Raw genomic sequence first — 22892 nt, forward strand, 5'->3', positions numbered from 1 at the left:
CATTGAGCAACAGAGATGGCAGAGAGGGTGATATTTTTGTTAATTGAGTCTGCATCTGTGGTGCACTCCAAATAACATGATAAATGGATCGATTACACAATAAATGAAAATGAAAGCTGTCCAATGAGACACTGAGCATATAATGCAGCCAGTATAAATCCCTCAAGAATTATGTTCAACCATCCAGCTTTCGCAGCTTCTTCTTTCTCACTGTACTGAACAAGGCTCCATGACTTTGGCTCTGTCTGACACACAAGTGAACGTGCAGCCAGTGTTTTATTTTGTCCTGAGTGAGGTATTTTTTCTTTGTGCATGTTATTTCATCAGGAATTTCTCAACCCTGCAGGAAGCATATAGAATATATTCATTAAGTACTGTACATATAATTTTACTGGTTCTGACAAAGAAGAAGAAGAAGGGTTCTGCTTGTTTACCTCTAAAACTGCATCTTTGAGTGGTGAGAGTTAACTTAAGCTGAAATCCAAACCTCTGCTTGGCCGGTCCTAACTCGGAAACTGCCGCAACCACAAGAAATGTTTTGGTTGTTTCATACTTTACAGATGGAAAATATGATCATGAACAATTTCTCAGACAGACTGTATTATTTCTCTCCACGCAGAGTGTCCTGCAATACCTCAGCTGGCTCCAGTGGCTGCTGATATGAACATTTCCAGATTCTCTGCTTAAGTACGGACTCTTGATCATAGCAGTAGACTGTAAAAGAATAACTAAAACCAAAGTGACATTATAAATCCAGAGTGGTTTATTGGTTTATCAACTGGCAGGATTGCCAAAGCACCATAATAAACAAACTGAGCAATAACCCGCCTTTATATATTTGAATGGCAGCAAGATGCATTCAGGAACAGTGGTATTAAAGCATGAGTAAACAATTCAAACAGAACATAACATCTTCATGAAAAGGGTTTAATACATCTTCAAGCCAAAGAACAACTTAAACAGCAGCCTTCAAACTTTGCAAGTAATGTGCTAAACTTTTTACGGCTGGCTGTAATTCTCTGGGAACAGAGTTTGAAATGAATCGTATACGGGCCACATCGACTGTAACACACTGAGAGATGGGGGAAGGGCAGTGGGACACACACTGCATCCATAAACAGGGATTAGGGATGAACACGCAGATACTCGCTTACTTCCATCTGAAATGCCAGCCAGCCAGCATTGTGCTGCTGCTGCTATGCTATGCTATGCTATGCACGTGCATTTGTGTGTGTGTGGGGGTGATCATGTGGTGGGTGGACATGTGGGGGAACAAATCAGCTTTGAGTAGTTGATCTGGAACAAAGTGGCTCAGGAAGCAAGCAGAGCTGTGATTTTATTCCCTAATGTTCGTGAACAACATTTATAATCGGGGGGTTTAGAGAGCACAGGTTAGGAAGGACAGGCAGATTTAGAGGGACTCTCACATTGAAAAACAACCAGGAGGTAGAGACAGATAGACCGACAGTAAACTCAGACTGAAACAGTAAAGTATAGCTCAGCTCAAACAAATGTGGAAAAGCAGGAAAAATGACCTGAAATAATCTCATGCGAGAGCCACGGGTTGGATCACAACAAATGTTACTTTCCTCCTCCTTTCCACAAACACGTATCTAACTTTAAACAATCACAACAAGCAGGCACAGTCGCATGACCAACATTTTCACAAGTGTTATTTTCAACAGGAAGAGGAGGATGGATTTCACTCATTAGTGCGGCGACACAGTAAATCTGTCCAACAGATTTCTGTGGGCGAGCAGAGGGGGCTATAGTCATAATAGCTCGTGGCAGCAGAAATGTGTGGCCTGAACCACATGATAACTATGATGAGGACAATAGTGAGACTTCACTAAAGGTCATATGACTGCACTGCTTAAGAAATTTTCACCTCGGGGAGAAGTATCCTAAACAACATGATGCAACACTTTTTCTGGTATTCAGTGTAACAAACCGGAGCCTTTTTCACAGTACTATTTGTCTATCTCAGTCACTTGACAAGAGCAAAGGAACAATTAATTGCCAGGAAGGGGGAAAAAAGTACTCGCTCAAGTACAGCAAAGAAGTGGCTTTTCAGCTGGAAGAAGATCAAGTAAAAGAAGGGTACCAAGGAGCTTTGGTCCCAGTCCCATTTTTCCCCCAGAGTGCTTCAAAAAGAGCAGAACAAACTGCTGCAGAATGTTAACCACACTTTGCCAAATGTTAACATGGCGCTACAGCATAGTCTTACTTACATTAAGAAAAATAAAACAGCTAAACTCCATACAGTATTCACATATTTTAGCTCAGTGCATAATGGATTTGTCTTCCATTTCTTTCTGTCAAATCTATTCAAGTCCATATAGAAAACTCACTACAGCATTGAAGCGTCACAGACAATGAATGCTTGTGTTTAGAATTGGTACTCAATTGGTCTTGGCATCAGAATGTCCGCAGCCAGCGCCTTCCTTATTAAGTAAAAGACAGACACTTTTTACATGTGTGTGTGTGTGTGTGTGGGGGGGGGGGGGGGGGGGGGGGGGGGGGGGGGGGCTGCAGGCGGTTTCTGGGGGCTTAACTGCTCCCATCAGCATTCATGTGACTGTCAGTGGCAGTGCTAGAGGCTTAAACCATGCAAAGACATTTAGACATTGTTGTAATAAAAACAAAACAACTGGATCTGAAAACACAGGATATTCTTTCTTTGTGTGAAAATAGTAACATTACTCAATGTAGGAAGATCTACATCTTGCATCATACAAAACATCTGATAGGCTGAGATCCTTCTAGGGTACCTTCACACTGTAACAATCAAACGATGACTTCTGAGTAGTCAGTTTTCTTGACCTTTAGACAGACACAAAACAAACCACAGTACTTTCTTTACTTTTGACCTTGTCACAAAAATCTTGCGTGTGTGTATTTTGACCCTTTTCCAGTCGAAACAGAGTGATTGGCTGGGACAAAGGGATCATTAAAAATGTGGGTTTTGACTTCCAAGGAAACTAAAAACTTGAGGAGTGGAGAGGGGTCATTGGATGGTGGCTTCAAAAATCTACCTACTGGTTACTTGTCGCAGCAATCACTAAAATTGTTGTTTTCAGAGGTTTGAATATAAAAATACAAGAGATTATAAAATATAATCTTTTGGCATTAACTGTTAAATAGGTAGGTCAAAACACAGAAAATCATCTAACAGGGTGCCATGTTTCCCTTTATTTATTTGTTGGCCATTTCATCCATTATATTCTGTGCGTCACCTCTTTGCGCCTCGTTGCGAAAATTCAGACAGGCGGTGACAGGGGACTCCTATTTTTGAGCACGCTGCCTTGCCAGTTGCTTCATAAAGCAACAGGTTACTGTTGCGATGATCACGATGCCTACAAACAAGGCAGAGGAGACTCCGACAACCAAAGGGATGAGCAGGAGGTCAGCAGCTGGGGAGAGAAAAAATAAAAGGAGGAAGTTGTGATGTAGACTGCCATCTGTAAAAGGATAACACATCAGGATGGGCTGAAAATTAAATCTATCTATGTTTTATTTTAATTCTGTTTTGCATTTTCAAATGGGTAAATGCCAATATTTATACAGTACATTAAAATACAGAAGGGTGTCCTTTGGGAAAAACTGATTTGTTTGGTTCAAAACTATATTCATATAGTACTTTTGACATTCAGGCAGCACACATACTGATGAAAAGCAAGTTAATTGCCTGTCCTGCTGGATTAGCTAAAAGCACAGTTTGATCTGGTGATCTAGTGCCGGAAACGGAGTCCATTTAGTCTCAATCTAGGATCCAGAGCCATGTAGAACAGAAAGAAGGTCAACAGCTAACTTTTCGATCAGTGCCAACACATGATAATGTAAAGATAACCATGTGCACTGTGCTGGACATATCACTGTAGTGCTTTGACAAATATTTTACAAATACATTGTGGATATATAGACTGTAAATGGATGCCAATAAAAAACAAAGGATATAGAGTAGAATCAATCTACTTATCTCTAACGTGCAGACATCTCTTTAGATCAAGAGGAAATGCTTGAAATTTACACCTGACATTTACAAAGCTTCCCTCCAGCCTGTGACCGGGGGTCACGTTTTTGATCCCCAGACCACTAGGATAAATCTGGATGAGGAAGGTGAACAGGCAGCACCTCCAATTGGTGCTTAGTAGCCAACAGATTATATTGCAGCTTCCAGATGTGAATGTGTTTAACTGTGAACTGCAAAAACAGTTAATAAACTGTAATAAATTACATATATCCACTAACACTATGATTACTACAACAACAAAAAAAAACTACGAGACTCTTACCTCTAGCATACAGGTACACAGTCACTGCATTTGACTCCGCTTTGGCCCCTGTGTTGTACCAGCCCCCATGTGGGTCCCGCCCCCACGCCTCGGCATGACACGTATACATGCCCTGGTCATCGATTGTTGCTGTGTGGACCCTCAGTCTGTAGCTGACAGCTGACAAGCGGTCGACGCTAACATCACTGCCGTTGGCGTAGATCTTTGCAACACCGTCGTACATGAGGGCAGCTACCAGTCTGGGTTTTTCCTCAACAGTGGGCTCTGGTAGAGTGATATCAGATGCTGGACTCTGTCTCTTCTTAGTAACTGGTTCAGGGATTGGCCACCGCAGCCACTGCACCTGTGCCTGGGCGGGACCTGTGGTTGTCACGGTGGCGTTGCAGATCAGGGTGATGGTGCTGCCTCTTTTTAACAGGGGGCCTCGAGGAATCTGAGCTACAGCGGAAACTAGCACATCTGTGAAAGGAAGTGGTACATGTAAAGACTATAGAGGGTAAACAGAACATATGTAACTGTCAGCTTAAGATTTTCATCTTTGTCTTAATAAGGTAATATGTGTTAACCCCAGTTTAGCGAACATGCGTTTATGATATATATAATTAGAACCACTTTGGGCAGTCTACCCATGAACACTGGAATACTATACTAACTTATTATTTATGCATGGTGATCTGTTTTCAATTACAATTGCTCAGAAATTTAAAATACACAGAACGATTTATGACTTTACTAGAAACAGATTAGTAAAGCTGAAACTGAAATTTGGACAAGTCCTATTCTTTTGGACATATATATATATATATATACATGCAAAACTACCTGGGAATCTCTGATATAGATGAAGCCTGTCTGGCACTGAGTAGCACCTCTCACCTTTGGTCTTGAGGTTTATGGTGACTCCCTCAGACCTCTGGGTGAGTGTTGCAGGAGTAGACGGTCCAGGGTTTCTTCTTCCAGCGTACACACTCACCATACACCGATACACCCCTGAGTCTAAGGGGCGGGCTGAGAATAGTTTCAAAGAGTACCTCCCCTCTGCCACTTTCTCCATAGATCCCCCACTAGCTCGGCTGAGGTCGTCCCCCCAGCTCACAACACCATCTGGGCTCATTCTGGCCACCTCCACCTTAACGGAAAATACAATGTGTCACTAAGTGTCAGATTGTAATTTGAAATGTGATTTATTCAGGCAATTTACTAAAAACTGTGAATACTTTATATTATTGCCTAACATCATAAAACCATAATGTATTTTTTTTTTCATTTCTTGAATGAAAAAGGATGCTGTTTGAAAACCAACCCTTAAGTGTCATTTATCAGAACTTTGCCTGCAGCGCTTCAATGCACCACACCTGAAAATATTTCAAATCTATCTGTAATTTCAGCTGAATAACCATGCGACAATGATGTAACTTTGACAGAATATAAATTAGACTCAGCGGTGACTGTGATGGATAATACCTATCCACACATGCAATTAAATCAATTGACAATTAATCTATTATTATTTAATGAATCTTTTATTCTATAAAAGCAGGCACATTTCAGTTACCTGCAAGCTGTTTCTCATACTGCACTGCTGGACTTTACTGCAAACTCTAATGTCTCTTGGCATCATAATTTTGACATGAAATGTTTCATCAGTTCACTCTTTGAAAACTGACACATTCACTTACAAACGTAAATATTAACATGTACTTATACTTAAGTTATACTTTGCAGGTGCAAAACAAACACACCAACACCTTTACATTGCCCTATTATATACAATCGCATATTGAGCTATAACCTACAAACAACAAACTATTTTATTCCAAATAAGTCAGCAGAGTGAGAATCAGTACCTCAACTCCTCCGGTCCCAGCTACATCGCTTCTTACAGATCCCCTCTTCATCCACTTAACCAGCAGGCCCGAGCTTACTTCAGATGGCAGCCCCAACACCTCACAGGTCAGGATGAGAGGGGAACCGACCTGCAAGGTCACCTCCCCTCTGGGCGAGGATGTTACACTCATAGACTCCACTGAGGAATAGAAGAGGTAGAGGGAGACAGCTTAGTAAAAGTGAAAGCACTGGAAATCCTCCTTGGTGGAGGGCCTCAAACAAGCACATGGACTGTGTCAGTAAAAGTCTTCACAGGAAGCGATATTTACTGTAAGTATCATTTCTATAGGAAAGTTGGGGGAGGCCTCTCTAGTACATTACATATTTAATGGTCAGGATAAAATGCATAACCCACTTTAATTTGTACTAGAATTTTCTATTATTGCTCTATAAAATAGACATATGTTGATGTATATTCAGAGATAGAAATAAAACATAACAGTAAAAGAACATAGCACAAATAAGTATGTGCAGCTTTGTTTAATGAACTGAAAAGGTTTTATATAGTCAGTACTAATACCCTGGTATAATTAGAAGATTCAGGCCCATTGTGTGAGCGAAGCCTCATTTAACCACAACACTTCTCTAAACACAGATGTGCTCAATAGACATATTATTTATGCAAACAAAGGGAGACATGACAGACAATTGTTTTAGTCAGACAAGAGGAGCAAGAAAATACTGAACTAAAAAGTGTTTGTCAGCGAGTGTTGGAGAAAACAATGCATGCATTGATGAGATTCAATGCTTCAAGTTCAGCTTAAATTTGACCTAAATAACTTTTTGTTCCACTATTTAGTTACTTAGTGCTAAGAGAGAGTTAGTATCAGCAACATTAATTAATAAACATATTTATAATAAAAAAAAGATCTACACAAGCTCTTTAGAAGTTAAACTGATCCAAGCAGCAAGTTTTCCAGCTGCCCGGCCTGACAGCTATTGACCAAATCCAGCTAAATAATCAACAAGAGAGATGAGCATCAAGCTTGTCAGTCGGGCGGTCTGACAGCCAACATCCTAAAAAGAGAGTAAGTAGAGCTGCAATTACTCAAAAAAAAGAAATAAAAAAAAACTTAATTGCTTAATTCATTCTTCAAGCAAAAATGCAGAAAATGGATAGCTTCAGTTTCTAAAATGTGGGAAAAACTACTACACTGTAGTAAATAGTATAGTATAGTAAAACAAGACATTTGATAAAGTCACCTCGGTTTCTAAGATACTGTGCTAGGAATCGTAAACCATTTCACAGACAGGATTCATCGATTAATCAAGAAAATAAGATTAGATAAGATTCATAGATACTAATCATTTGTTGCAGCCCTAATAGTTAGATGTCCATCCATCCACTCAGCAAGGTAGGAAAAAACGAAGCCAGTACCACCCTGCCATCCAGGCAGCTCATCGGAAATCCAAACACTTCCTCTGACCAAACAGCCAACAAACAAGGAAACAAGCTGACTACAGATGTGTATCCAGTTACAGATTTAATCAGCCTACTCTATCCAGTCACTGCTCAGTCAGCAAATCATACATTCAGTTAGGCTCTATGTAACACAAACATCCAGTCAGGAAATCTGGAAACAGTCCAATGTACTCAACAGCACTAGAAGTCCAGGCCGACTGACGCCAGTGAGAATAAAAGAGTCTTGAGCTGACAAGTAGAACCAAACTTCGGACTTTCTGTTTTTGTTGTCTCTGGTTTATTCTGCAACTAGAGCAGCCAACTTTATTTTATGATAAGTTCCTCAGGGTCGCGGACTACTTCACAAACTGCCTGCTGTACAATTTTATGACTAACCACATCATCTTTAAAATGTATGTTGTTTGAACAATGATCGCTGAACAAAATAATCAGCTGTTGTGCAGTGTGCTTGCTGTAGTGTGACCTTGGCCACCAACAGCACAGTTTCCTGGTTACACCGACCTAGCTGCTGCACAGTCAAGTTGCCAATGTCCAGCGTCCGTTGTGCGATCTTCTGCCATGATCGATCAGGATCCAGAATCCACTGCGAGGCCTCACAGAAATACGAGCCGGTGTCATCTGGCTGCACACCTCTCATCTTCATCACGTATACATCAAGTCCAGCCTCCCCGTTCCTTTTCTCCAGCGTGATCTCTCCGTCGTCGTAACGCTTCTTGTACGAACGTCCGGGGACGACCCCCAGCATCTTGTCGATGGAGATAATCTCTCTAACGGTGCGGTCCCCTCCTGCTCCACTCTCCAAACCCTCTCCACCACTACGCTTCCCAAACGTGATGGACAGATGGGTGAGCTGCTCCGACTGGATGCCGGCTGAGCATGTCAGAGTTAATTCAGCACCCTCTGGCACGGGCTGGCCAGTGAGTGAGCGGGAATAGCTGATCTGGAGTGTGTCAGGGATCACTGCGGGTGTACAAAGAGATACAGACAGACAATTACATTACATCAAGAGGCTACAGGAGCCAGACGGGAAGAAAATACATGCCAAATTTAATTTCTATTGCCTGTGTGCTGTTTAGATGTTTAGACCACTAAAGCACATCATGAAATAGGGTTGCTGAGAGTGACGGCAAGCCATTTGCCACCCTTGGCTTTGGGAACTAGCTTTGCCAAAGGAAGGGGGATTAGTTATAATATAATATATATTAGTTATAATGAAGATAACACACTTCAACTGCAAAACTAACACCCAGCATCTTACAGACATAAACTCAGCAGTGCACAAAGAAGATGATTATATAGAAGCATAATTGGTAACAATGTGGATGGTGTAAAATTGCCAAAAATATTTTGGATAGCTTGAGCAGATGGACATTCGTAGAAAGAAAGATAAACATAAAGAAGGAGTACAAACTTCAGATATAGTATATCAAGTATAAATAATAGCTTATGCAAAATGTTAAACATATGTCTCGTTCATCTAGCTAATGTAGTGCACACAGTTGCTGATAAAATCTCCTCATATGGTAACCCCCATGACTTGAACATGAATATATTTGGTTTCCACTATATGTCCCAATTAAACTATGATTGTCATCTACAAACCCCCTTTTTCAAGTAACAAAAGAATCCAATGTTCAACATTAAATGTAAAATCCACAGGTGAAAATAGCCCCAACAAATGTTATATATACACACACACACACACATATATATATTTATCTACACACACACACACACACACACACACACACATATATATATATAACGTTACATATATAAAGCTATATATACAGTATATATCTCACCTTTGACAGGCACTGTTGCGCTGTAGCTACCCTGGTAGGTGCTGTCCGTGCTTGGCGTGTAGCACTCATACTTCCCCTGGTCTTCGGCCCTGAGTCTCTGGATCACCAGCCGGACCTTGTCCCCTGAGTCCCTCTCCACCCTTACCTCCCTGTTGTGCACCCGGGCCTGAAACGGGGCATAAGGGAAGCCACTGTCCCTGGTGGACACCACTCCCATCTGCCTCCCACCAGCGTCATCTCTGTACAGGAACCACTCAAACTCCTGCGTACGTGAGCCTTCGTACCCTGATACGGCACAGGGCAGGGAGAGGGGGAACCCTGCAACGCGGTAGAGGATTCCTGGGGGAAGAGTTACGTCACGACACACGGTGGTCTGGAGCACTGTGAAAGGAAAATGGAGACAGCAGGAGAAAGATGGTGACAAGTGGGCAGGAAACATTGGAAACAGTAACAATGTCAGTTTCTGTGGGTCACACTCTTGTCTCGCAGCATGTTTGGTACATGAAACTCACCAATCAATATCCTGAGCGGATGAATGGCTAACACGGAATCAATACTTTAAATAGCTTAGGAGAAAAAAACAGTAGAGCTTGGGCTGCGCCAGCTTCTTCTGGGTATAGTAACACATTTAATAAATGAAATATAATGAGTTAGTGGGTTTCTTCTTCTCTCATTACTCCATTTAAAGCAACAGTTTACTAAAACCCTTAAAACTAGTTTACATTGCACTCTTACAAAGAGTGCTACAGTTTCAGTAAGGTTTGCTCAAAGTGGCTCTACCTCCAATTCAGTGAATGGGATTCAGAGATACCAGCTTTGAAAAAAATACTGCTACTGTAAGTAACAATTTGTTTCATTATTGATTAAAATTCCAAATAAATCACTTAATCTGTATATTAAATGTCAGAAAATAGTGACAGGGGCTCTTTTTAATATCCTAAAGCCAAGGCGACATCTTCTATTTGGTAATTTTGTCTGACCAACAGTCCAAAACCGAAATATATTCAGTTTACTGTCAAATAAGACAAAGATAGGCAGCACATCTGCACAACTCGGCAGCTAAAATTAAGTTGTGTTTGGCATTGTTAAATCTATTATCAAAATACTTGCTAACTCATTTTCTGTCCATCACTGATCAAGAAATTATTTCAGCTCTAAAAAAATATTTGACCAACTCAACAGTAACATCTTTCCCAGAATCAGTTTTCTGGGTACAGTTTTCTCCAGACCTTCTGAAATGTTTTTTGCATCTGCACACTTAGAAGTTCTCCATGAAACTCTTCACAATGTGAATTATTGTGAGTAGCTGTGTTATTATATTATAAAATAAGATGCTGCCATTGAATTATAGAAATTTTTACATTTTCGGTGCCCAAAGCAGCAAACCAAAAGGTCATTACTGCACCTGAAATTGCCAAACTGAAAATTGCACTGAACCTGAGTAAAAAGATTTTATTCGGGCCAAAAGGGGTGTGCTCTATCCCCGTCATCTTACTGTACAACAGAAGCCTGGCAACATGGCAGATTTTCAGTGTTCGGGTTGTGAGCAAAAATATTCAGTGCGAGTGCCTCAGGAGGGAGAGCAGCCAGCTTCCAGGTTCAAGCATCATTGTACTTCACTAAGTCTCACTGTCTGGCCACATAAGCCACTTCCCCTAGAACTTCTCTGAAATAGTCACAGGTTCAGACACTCACAGACATTTTGGGATATTTAAATACTGAAACCCTCTAATCATCCACACAGTCACTGAAACTTCTCATGCTGTTGCTATTCCATCATGATAAGGGTAATTGCCCAAAATATTCACATGCTGATACAGCATCAGTCAAACATTAACAAATATAATTGATAACATTTTAACAGGGGATTTTACCATTTTCCATTTTAACCACACATGCATCACACATTATGAAGTAAATAATTTCATCTTTCTATAGAAGCTTAATTTGATATGTCGTCATCCTTTCCGACTCTGCAGACTTGTAAACAGAAAAGTGGATTTTTCTTTTATACACAAATTACTTTTATTTCACAGATTGTTTGTATCAAGACCATTTATCTGGTGATTTTATCAAACTGATAATACACGCCAAATGCTAATAAGAAGGTAAACAACATGAACAAACATTTTAATGGAAGTCCAGTGCAACTATGGAAGTTGTGTAAATTAAAAACTAGGGATTCATTGATCTTTTTTTTCTCCAAATACTGATTGAGATACCTCAACTATTTTCTGAAACTAAGTATCAATACCCCCCACCCCAATTTAAAAGCAGAAAGCAGAAATACTATTATTATTTTATAGGGACATTAACGAAGAAACTGTATTAATTGTGGACTGTTAAAGCTGGGGAATTAAATTTATTTCAGAAGCATTTCTAGTTATATTTGTTTAAATTCTCTTTACATTCTGACAGCAATCACTAAATCAAATGCTCTGACACACAATTTAAAAATGCCAGTAACTGTGGCTGTCGTAATAAGCACGCCCTAACTGCCTGTCTGTTCTCTGCCTGTGCACTCACTGTGTATGAAAAGGTGTTTTGGGGCGTGGCTTTGGAGGGAGGAATGAATTTTGTGCCTTGCTAGTTACATACCCTGGCTATAAATAGGGTACACATCTTCAATGTCAGCGGCCTTCCAAGTGATTAAAACTTACAAGTGGTGCCAAAAGCTGAGAAATAAACTCGCTATCTCAAAATGCAAATGAGTTGCGATGAAGCCGACATCCCAGTCAACAAACATACACCCACAAACTGAGACTGAACAGAAGGATCAACCCTTAAACAACACGCTCTTTCACCTAAAACTGTTAAAGACCTGAACAACTAGAAATACTAGAAGGGTGCGTTTTGGCACTCCCCACCTGTGTGTGTGTGTGTGTGTGTGTGTGTGTGTGTGTGTGTGTGTGTGTGTGTGTGTGTCAGACATAAAAACAACTGGAGCTTTCTCACAGGCTGAGCCACGGCCGGATAACAACACGCACATAGATAATAACATAGGAGACTAGTGGGAGGCTTAAGCGGATCAAGTCCTAATTAACATTGGGCTCGGACTGAGAGGGCTGGGGGACACCACGGCTTGTGACAATGCTCAATACTGTCTGGATTATATACTCTGCAACATGGATGGAGACCCAAAGAACCAACAAAGACCTGCATGTTGGGCCACAGACTGATTCCCCCTGACCCCATGGAACCCCGTCTATGTGGTTATTAGATATGATTCATAGAATTATTATTAGTGTGAGCAGGGAGGTAAAACTGTGTTGCTCAGTCTGATATGTTCTCTCTCTGTTTAAAATGTTAGGTGAAAACTATGTTTTTGAAATATAATTTTTTTTATTTTAGCTTTATGGCCTACATCTATATCTGCTTGTCTGGGTTGAGCCTCCTATAAGTGTTACACTAAAATAAAGTCTTATTTAAAATCTTAAGCACCGTGGAATTATTTGGTTATCTCACCATATTTCCCTCCGCAAAAACTACTACTACTGTCTACTGTCACTCTTCAACATATATATGTAGGATTGTATACTGTATTGCCACTTCAATCATAGCTGACAGAAATTTGCTTTGGTGAGGTTCCCTGGAAGTGGCTCAGGAGGTAAAACAAAACCAAGAGGACATAATACAACCACACTGGGAGATTAAACAATTGGTGAAGACATGAAATCAACTTAAGGCATTATAAATAGTAAAATCAAATAATAGGTGAAACTAGTGTTTCTATAGTGCTGTACAATAAAACAACTAGGGACTGTGTAAATACCATTACAGTGACATACTGATGTTTTGCTTTGGACTTCCTAGATGCCACCAGGAACTCCTTTTAATGGCCAAAAGGACATGTTTCTCTAACACCACTGCCTCAACATTCATCAAATAGCCTGTGTGTGGTTTATGTTTGATAGCAGGCTGTCCCATCGATCACTTCTGCATATAGGTTTCATAGTGGGCTATGCCATCAGTCACTTCTGCATTTATATTGTAGATAATAAAATGATTTACAGACCACAAGAATGTGTGAAATGCTGTGTCCCAGTAGATGACCCACGTGGATACAAGTAGCGTTACAGGCCAAAGACTGGCAGCCCAAATAATGAAGATAAAGCTGAGTGTTGCCACATTAATAGTCTGACTGATAGGCATGGAGAAACAATCATGCAAATGCATCTCCATGAGACAGATGGCGAGGCGGTTTTAGTCATTGTGTGCAGAGCAGACAGGTACAAGGCAGACGCGGCTGCACTCACCCCCGTGTAGAAATACGAATAATGCTGTTTTCAACGAAGCCATCACGGTCCTCATCTTCTCCCCCGACGTCCAGATGGATTATAGTGACTCAGATTTCTCTCTCCGTGTTCCTCTGCTCGTTTATCGCCGATCATAGTTCAGCCCACCGTGGAGACGAAGTGTCTGGGGACGAAACGACAGACATGGCCGGATTATGTGTGAGGGGAGAATAAATGATAACGTGCAACGATGTAGCAGTGCACACCGATTTACAGAGAGAGAGAGAGAGAGAGAGAGGAGATTTAGCGCCATTAGCCATTCAGCTAACTGCACATATTAGAAGACGAAAAATTTTGCAAAGCTGTGAATTTAATCACCTTTTTCATGCGCCGTCGCATCTCCGTCAACACATCCACTGCTCCATAAAATCCCGGGTTGGTTTTAGATTATACCGCCTCGACAGACATACCGCCCAGTCATGGAGTGGTTGGCATCACTTTGGTGTTGGTGTGTGTGTGTGTGTGTGTGTGTGTAACAAAAACAAGGGAGGAGCATGCATGCAAAAAGGGCCCCAAGACGACGCTTTGAACCAATGATAATAGAGTGTTGTAAAGAGGTTACATATAAACATCAAACCGCAAGGGGGCACCAGAGAAAAACACACAGTCCGAGCTGAATAGCCTACAGCAGTGGCTCTCAAACCTTTTCATGTCAAGGACCCCTGACACATAGGCTATTAGACCACGGACCCCCGTTTGATAAGATTTTGTCCCAGTGTGCCCATCTGATAGAATCATGATCAGCTTTAGTGCCAAGCAGATTAACAAGGAATTTTGTTTGGTGACTTATATAAATATAAAGTTAAAAAAATGACAAGAGATATAAAATATAAAATAATTATAAAGACTATGTAAGAATATGTTTGTGCAGTGATATGCAAAATATTTACAGTATGTACCATAAAGGGGTGGGGGTATGAGGGAAGTGTCTGGAACTGTTTGTGTCCAGAGTGGGAGGCCACAAGGTCCTGGAGGGGTGGAAGATGGATTGGTATGTTTGATTGCTTTAGATTGGTAGATGTTTTATTACAGAAAGTGCATGAAACCAATGACCAAAATAGTAATTGTGTTACTTATGGATGGAATTATAGTGAAACTAAACAATACCCCTTTTTGCTGGGGACCCCCTGGAACCCCCTCAAGGACCCCACTTTGAGAACCACTGGCCTATATTGTGTACAGTGGAGCCATGTAAGGTGGGTTAATGATTTATAATTTGTGTGTTATTGACAGAGGTGGAAGAAGTACTCAGATCATTAACTTAATACTCAGTATACAGAAACATGGAACCTGTGGCTGTTGACTGATATTACTATATTATAACATTAGAGTTTTAGTAGGCTATTCATGCATGAATGTAAAAGCATGATGTTACTGTTGCTGTAAAATACTTTGTACAGGACTACAACTTCTGATTATTTTCGTTATGGATTAGTCTGCTGATTATTTTCTGGATTGATGGTTCAGTTTGTAAAAGAAATTGCGAAAATAGTGAGAAAGGTCGTCACAATTACCCAGAGCCCAAAACGACCCCTCCTCAATGCTTTGTTTTCTCCAACTAACAGTCCAAACCTCAAAATTATTAAAAAGAAATCTAGATAATTAAAAGGACAAGCAGCAAATCTTCACATTTGTGAGACTGGAACCATGAAATAATTTTGCATTAAAAATTACTTACACTATTATCAAAACAGTTGCCTGTGTTTTGCTATAATGCTATTATTATATTGTGTTTCAGGATTAAAGTATCAAGGAATACGTCATCCTTCAGTTTATCAGAAAATTCTAATTCAAAATCAAAAGATTTGGAGATACATAGTTTTCATTGGACATGACTGGAATGAAACATTGTAATGTGAAAAGTAACTCACTGCTCTCAAACTCTGTTGACAACACATTTGCGGTGTATCCATTCAATAACTATATAATATAAAGTTTAATGCAAAATTGAGCTTGCTTTGACATTTTCATTTGACAAATGGCAGCATTCACCTTGCTTCAAGAGATGCTCACCTAGCCATCAAAACCAGCAGGATATATATAACATTACTTTGGCTGAAACACAGTCAAAGGAAACTTTTCTACTGTCTGGATTCATAATCAAGGTTCTTTACTTACCCATAATAGCTTGTTTACAATTTAGGGCATGTAGACGCAATTGTAAATAACGGCCCAGTATTCTTGTTGCAGGTTGGGCTTTTTCACCTGTCAGTGCTTTCTTTTGCATTCCTTGTTCCTGGCTAACACACAGAATCATCACAGATAAAATATAAACTGTCAGTCATCCCCTTTCACTGGCCTCATTGCTGTAATCATTTAAGTTTTTGTTCTGAGATGGCATGTCCAAGTGTCAGCAGCTCTCTCGTTGGGCTTGTTAGTGAAATCAATAACACCTCTACAAATTCCAGAAGTTTGTTGAAAATGAGGGAGCCATTCTAATCACCTACTCAGATTCTCATTTAAAGTTCACTACTTTCACTCCAATACAGATTATACACTGTGTTGTGTTTATTATAACCCCTCTTTCCCTTATTCATATCTATACTGTGGACATGTGATGCATTCATGTGACACCAATATACTTATAGAGTGTTATTTTTACAACTCTTTTAGCAAATGCTTGGTCTTTACTGTGTGTGCATGTAGTCACACATGCACGTGTGCATTTATGCTTGCATGTTAGGCCTTTTTCACAGACAAAATTTTGACATGTCACAGTATGATGCGCCGCAAGTGTTAAAATTAATGATGGCTGAATTCAATTTAGCTGCTTCAGTTTCAGTGTCCTGGTGTTGTGCATGCATGCTGTCATACTGTCACACAGTAATGGCTCACTGAGACTCTTGAATAGAATGGAGTTGTTGTTAATGTTAAAATTAACACCTGTGCTTTTGCTACAATGACAAGTCAAAATATCTGCTGTGAAAAATAACTATTGCTCACAGACCGTAGGACAGTAATGCATATATTCTTTTTTCATTTGTGTATTTGTATTTTTTGTGCACATAACTTTTCATGCATTTTAGCATGTGTATGTGTGTGTTTTGGCAAGCTTGCTCATATTTGTGTGCCACGCATGAGTCATACAAGAAGAAGTGAGTAAGCGACTCAACCACAAGATGGCGACAACCAATCGGAGCCAAAACCATCTACATCAAGGCTATAGACTGTGTATGAACACACACCACAAACTTCAAAATAACAAAAATAAGAATAAAAAAAAAGAGAATAACAGATTTGTTGTTTAACAATTAGAATGAAAACATATAAAGAACGTGACATCTAAACCTAACCCAAAAAAAACTTTGGTGAAAGTGTGCTCTACGTAAAAATATCCTTACATATTGACATCCAACTTCCACTCTTCTTAGTTCCTAAACCCTGAATCATCCATGCAGTAGGCGTATGTGAGGGTTTTGCAACAACAATGTTCACGAGCTGACAGTGATGTAAAACAGCGATAAAACCCAACTAACATTTCTGTGGCCTGTGAAGGCTGTGCTGGAACATTCCCGACTTCTCTTTTTTGTATTTCTCTCAAAGGAAAGGCAAATGAGTCTAATCAGTTATTTAACTATTTTTCCACACTCAGTGGCGTCAGGAGAAATATTAAAGCTTAGAGTAGAAAAAATGGAGAAACATTAAAGATGAGTGTGGCAGGATATGGTCCCATACATGGTGAGTATGAGTATAATGAATGTGGGATGTTCATTGGTGGACACAGCCACTCAAATGCTGCTTACTCTAAGGAGGATTTATACCATCAGAACACACTTCATTAGTGGTACCAGTTGTCCTCCATGCTGTCTAGTTTGCTTTCCTCTCCTCCTCACTGCTCTCCTCTCCTCACTTTAGGCTACATGGAAACATGTATGACTTCACAGTGTGGCTCGGCAGCGAGAGAGGGGAAGTCATTAGGGTATTCTGGGTTAACAAGGCGGCGAGCAGGATATGCAGACTTCAGCAGGAGCCTACACCAGCACTGAGGGATGGCACTCATGCTGTGTAAACTTCCTCAGTCTTATGGCTTCCAATACATCACAGTTTTTAACCGAGAGGGACAGATAGAGCATGATGTAGTCCTGAGCCACTTCCAGGGAAATAAACCTCCAAAAGCGGCATTATCCTGCACTCTACTTGTTGCGCTCGTGTCTGTGTATCACTTATGACAGACAATCTTAAAACCCTAAACTCTTTGCTATTAAAGTTTGTACTTTCTAGTATTTTAATTCCTTATGCTTATCAAATGTCAAGTATCAGTTTTATACCTCCAGTCAGTGGTATAAAGTTAAGTCAGTACATTTGAAGTACTATACTTGAGAACAATTTTGACTAATTTCAGAGTTTTCAGAATTGTACTTTTTACTTGACGACATTTATTTGACAGTTGTAGTTAAATACTAACCTCTTCACATATGACCTACTATAAGTCTGATGCATACAGTATATTGAGCTACAGTATATAAAATTAGTTTCACTTTACCAACTATAGTATTAAAATGCCACTTAAACATTAACAATAAAAATAAATACAAAATACATGGTCATTTAATCCTTTTTGTATATAAGATAAGATAAGATAAGATAAGAAAACCTTTATTTGTCCCACAGTGGGGAAATTGCGGTTTACAACAGCAGACAAGTGTACAAAGTAGCATACAGAAAGACAAGACAAGAAAGTACCGTTCTTACAGTAAATAAAAACAAGGTTACTGTGCATTAAATAAGACTAAACAGACTATGCCTTATACAGTACAGTCTCCTGCGGCATAAATAAATACTGGTAATATAAAAGTGTTGTAGAAGGGCAATGCACATAAATCAGATATAGCAAACTGTATTATACAATAATTGCACATGAATTAGTAAAATTGCACAAATGAAAATTAGGCACAGATGTAATAATGGCACATGGGATATGGATTATATTGCACAGAGTCAACGGTGTTCATTGTACAGTCTGACGGCCGCTGGAAGGAAAGATCTGCAGTATCTCTCCTTCACACAGCGGGGATGGAGCAGCCTGTCACTGAAACTGCTCTCCAGGGCTGACAGGGTGTAGTGCAGGGGGTGCGACTCATGGTCCAGCATAGCTGTCAGTTGAGCCAGGACCATTCTGTCTCCCACCTCCCTCACTGAGTCCAGAGGACAGCCCAGGACAGAGCTAGATTTCTTGATCACCTTGTCCAACTTTTTTCTGTCCCTCTCAGTGATGCTGCTGCTCCAACAGACCACAGCGTAGACGATGGCTGACGTGACCACAGAGTCATAAAAAGTCTTTAGGAGGGGCCCTGTCACTCCAAAGGACCTCAGTCTCCTCAGGAAGTACAGCCTGCTCTGACCCCTCTTGTACAGAGCATCTGTGTTGTGAGTCCAGGCCAGTTTGTTGTTCAGGTGAACACCCAGGTACTTATAAGTGGCCACTCTCTCAATGACCATTCCCTGGATGTTCACCGGATGGGGGAGGGCAGACCGCTGTCTGCGAAAATCGACCACCATCTCCTTGGTCTTCCCTGCGTTGATCAGGAGGTGATTTCGCTGACACCAGCCATAAATTCTAATCAAAATATAAACATATTGATTAGAGCAGCTTTAAGTAAACTTACACAACTTTTTATGTGATGGAGTTCTCTTTCTTTTTTACATTTTGGTATTACTACCTTTACCTTAAGCTCCATTATTTGATTTTGTTGGCCATTTTGGTAGCAGAAAACACTATATCTGACAAATTATCACCTTATAAAATTGGTATGGCAAAGAAAATCCTATTTACACACTTTTGGACAATAGTCCAATATTAATTTTTCTTTTAGCTATATTTCTGTTTCCAGCACCTCCTGAAATATCTGTCTCTAGTTTGTTAGTTGTTTGAAATTCTCTATCATCTAGTGACTAACTGCCACTTGCCATTGGATGCAGGTAGTGTACATTCAGTTTATCAGAGTTTTTTTGCTGAAAACCGCTGCCTAATTAAGCTGGAAATTGTTGATGAGAGCAGAGTTGGGGGCCCTGGAAACCAAATTAATGAGAGAAATTATAGAGTCAGGTGGTATTTCTCTGTGTTTGTCACTACAAGTGACGCCTTTCACATTTGACACAGTCACTTGATCCATTGTTTATAGAAAAATATTAATTAGCAAAGCTTGAAGTAAGGGATCAGAATCCTTCTTTCACAATTGTATCAAGACCAAAATTCTGCACCATGATGAATGATCTTTATTACATCTTCCTTGCAGTTTCCATAGTTGTTCTCCTTCTCACCTTCTTCTTTGTGCACTCACTCCCACTCTGTCTCTTTTAACACCACTATAGACTAAACTGTGACCTACTGGAGGCTGTCTCTAATTACTTTGTACTACACTCACTAGTCAGGCAAACACCCCTGTCATCGGTAGGACGTCACCATGACTGTCAACAGGATCCTTTCACTGTGTGTGGCATTGATTTAGGTATAGACATAGACTGGCACCTTTGGTAATTCATCTTGTTCATTTTACTCTGAAATTATTTTCATTGGCACAGACAGACACAATTTCGGTCTCCTGTTTCTTTGTCCACAGCTTCATCCTTTTACTTTTTCTCACGTTAGCCATGGTTTTTATGTATGTATGACTTGGTCTAAATGCTTCCTTGGTTTATTATACATTACATACAAACACATCCTGGTATGGACAATAGATCATCCTTCCACAAGCCAAGCGCATGTACACATGTACTATGTATGGGCTCCATTTGTCCTCCAGTTCTGTCAGCAGTTCTACGGCTGTGCTGTCTCAGTCTCACCACTAAAGGGGACGCACACTCATCCAGTAGTGGTGATGGAAGGACCACTGCTAGACAAAACAAAGAGAAAGAGCAGGGACATGTACACATACAGCTAATTTACTGCTGACAGGATATTAATAACTTTCTCTCAGAGGACCGTTGGTTTTTTAGGTTTCCTCTCTTTATAACAGAATGCAACAACAATGTTTAGCTAAGCATTTGACCGCATCATTTTACTTCTTGGATTGGAAATGTGTGAGGTTGATCAGTCAGTTTTTCTTGGAACAGAGGACTTTTAGGTTTTTCAATCTCTTAAAAGAGATGTAAAAATAAAAGAAAAGGCATTGAGAACATAACACGTATGTACGTAAGACTCCATGACGGTAAAACCAGATGTAATGTCGTACCCGTATGAACTATGTTTTTACAGTTTCATGTTCGTCTACATAATGAACATTTAAACCAAAAACAGGATGGAGGAACTTTATTATCTACAAATGCCTTAGTTAATTCCTTCAGTTCCTTAAACACAACACACAAAAAGTATAATATGTGTTCCAGACAAGGTGTTTTTCTATCAAACACCAGTAAAGTCAATGAAGCTATGCATGTGTATGTTGCATGTTCACAATAAACGTTTGTGTGTGTGTGTGTGTGTGTGCATGTGTGTGCGTGTGTGTGCGTGCGTGTGTGTGTGTGTGTGTGTGTGTGTGTGTGTGTGTGTGTGTGTATGTCTGACTTATACTTCCTTTGGGGACAAGCTGATTTTTGGGCCAGTGGCTAAGGCAAGGGTTAGGGTAAGTCTAAAGAAAATGAACATAAGCCTATGTAATGTCCCCAAAAGTGACACAAATAAACGTGTGTGTGTGTGTAGGAAAAGGACCTAGTTGGCCTCTGGTAGCCATGTAGTATAAAATGTTAGAAGTGGTCTCCCATGGTGTAATTGGCATGGACTAGAGGATAAATTTAGCTGGCTGCCACACCACAGACAAGCAGACCAGCAGATAGACAAATAGAAAGTCTAATCGGCAATTTGGTGGACATGGAGAGGGAAAGACAGAGAGAGAGAGAGGAGAGGAGGGCATGAGGAGGCCAAGAGGAGAGGGGAGGTCTGTAAGGGGGAATTGGAAACATATGCAGTGGTCGGACTGCTGGTCTTCCCCCCCCTGCCTCATCCAGACAACCACACACAACAAAGACGGGGAGATGGGCCAGAAATGGTGCGAGGCTGAGTGCGAAGGTGATGATACATGGGCAGTGTTTTGTAGCAGACTGGCAGTATTTTATGGAAGAAAGATGGCAACTGGCAAATGTTAAACAAATGCAGATGACACAATGGACCATAAGTATTGTATGAAAGTAAGGGGGGAGGTTGTTGCATTGTGCACTATGCATGCTTTATGGTGTGTATGCATTGTTTAATAACAGAATACAACCACATTAAAAAAGTGGTTATATGAAGAACAGTAATAGCTGTTGGCAATTATATGAAGCACCAAAAAACGATGGGGGTCTGAGGTTGTATATGTAACAACTCAAAATATTCTTTTACACATCTGTTACACATTCACAGATTGCCATGACCTTTTAAGCCAGCTGAGATGACAACTAACCCCACTGGATCCATCAACTGTAACTAATTATTCGGTGAGTTGGCCAAATTATGAAACTAGTTCTTTGGCTGTTGTTTGTCAAACAGTCTCTGCTTGCTGATATCTGTACAATGTCTGTGTCTTCTGTCAAAGATGGTTCCCTAAAGAAAGACTAGACAAGACTGGATTGTGTGTCTTTGCTGCCTAAAACCAACCGACAGATTGGTGAGTCAAAGGTATTTCTCTACAACAAGAATCTAATCACAGCTGAGCGTGAAAATTGAAAATCACATTTTGATTCGGGTACATGATGTCCACATCGGGAACACAGTACGGGAAACATACCTCGGACAGCCATGGTAGAAACTAGTTAGGTAGCAGTGAAATGTTATTGACAGTAAGCAGGGAGGGGAGTCGCTCAGTTAAATTTAAAATGTCATTTCGATATTTTTAGCTTATCATAGCTCAGAAGTGAAATCCCTTAAGTAGCTCATCCTATCAGTCTATTACATTAACGTCATCTAATGCAGTTAAACTAGACAGCACCCAATAATGTCATGTTTGAAATGTTTGAAGTCGTCAAACACTGTAAGCTCTGACAAGAATACATTTAACATTCAAACATTTTTGCATTTCTGGTTGGTTTATAGAACAATAAATTATATAAATTGTTGAAAGATAAACCTGGTTATTTATTACGTTATAATGTGCTATAATGTGTGAGAGGTTATTTCTGTGAGACAATACCTTGGTGGTATGTATGTCATTGTTTCTTAGACTTGCGAGGACAAGTGGATATGATTTCAATGTGATACTAACTTATAAAGAGC

General features: G+C 40.1%; 1 protein-coding gene across 1 annotated transcript; it reads right to left on the bottom strand.

The window, feature by feature from the left end:
* Positions 1 to 740: 740 nt before the first annotated feature.
* igsf8 (immunoglobulin superfamily, member 8) lies at positions 741 to 14185 on the bottom strand. Its single transcript, XM_046029100.1, has 8 exons — positions 14024 to 14185; positions 13667 to 13829; positions 9411 to 9791; positions 8107 to 8565; positions 6143 to 6321; positions 5172 to 5424; positions 4296 to 4754; positions 741 to 3413 (listed from the first exon to the last, which is right to left on the bottom strand). Exons 2-8 carry the CDS (start codon positions 13719 to 13721, stop codon positions 3286 to 3288), a joined length of 1914 nt encoding a protein of 637 aa, XP_045885056.1. The 5' UTR covers positions 13722 to 13829; positions 14024 to 14185; the 3' UTR covers positions 741 to 3285.
* Positions 14186 to 22892: the final 8707 nt, after the last annotated feature.

The sequence above is a fragment of the Micropterus dolomieu genome, linkage group LG18 (genome assembly GCF_021292245.1).
Source record: "Micropterus dolomieu isolate WLL.071019.BEF.003 ecotype Adirondacks linkage group LG18, ASM2129224v1, whole genome shotgun sequence".
In the NCBI taxonomy this organism is placed as follows: Eukaryota; Metazoa; Chordata; class Actinopteri; order Centrarchiformes; family Centrarchidae; genus Micropterus; species Micropterus dolomieu.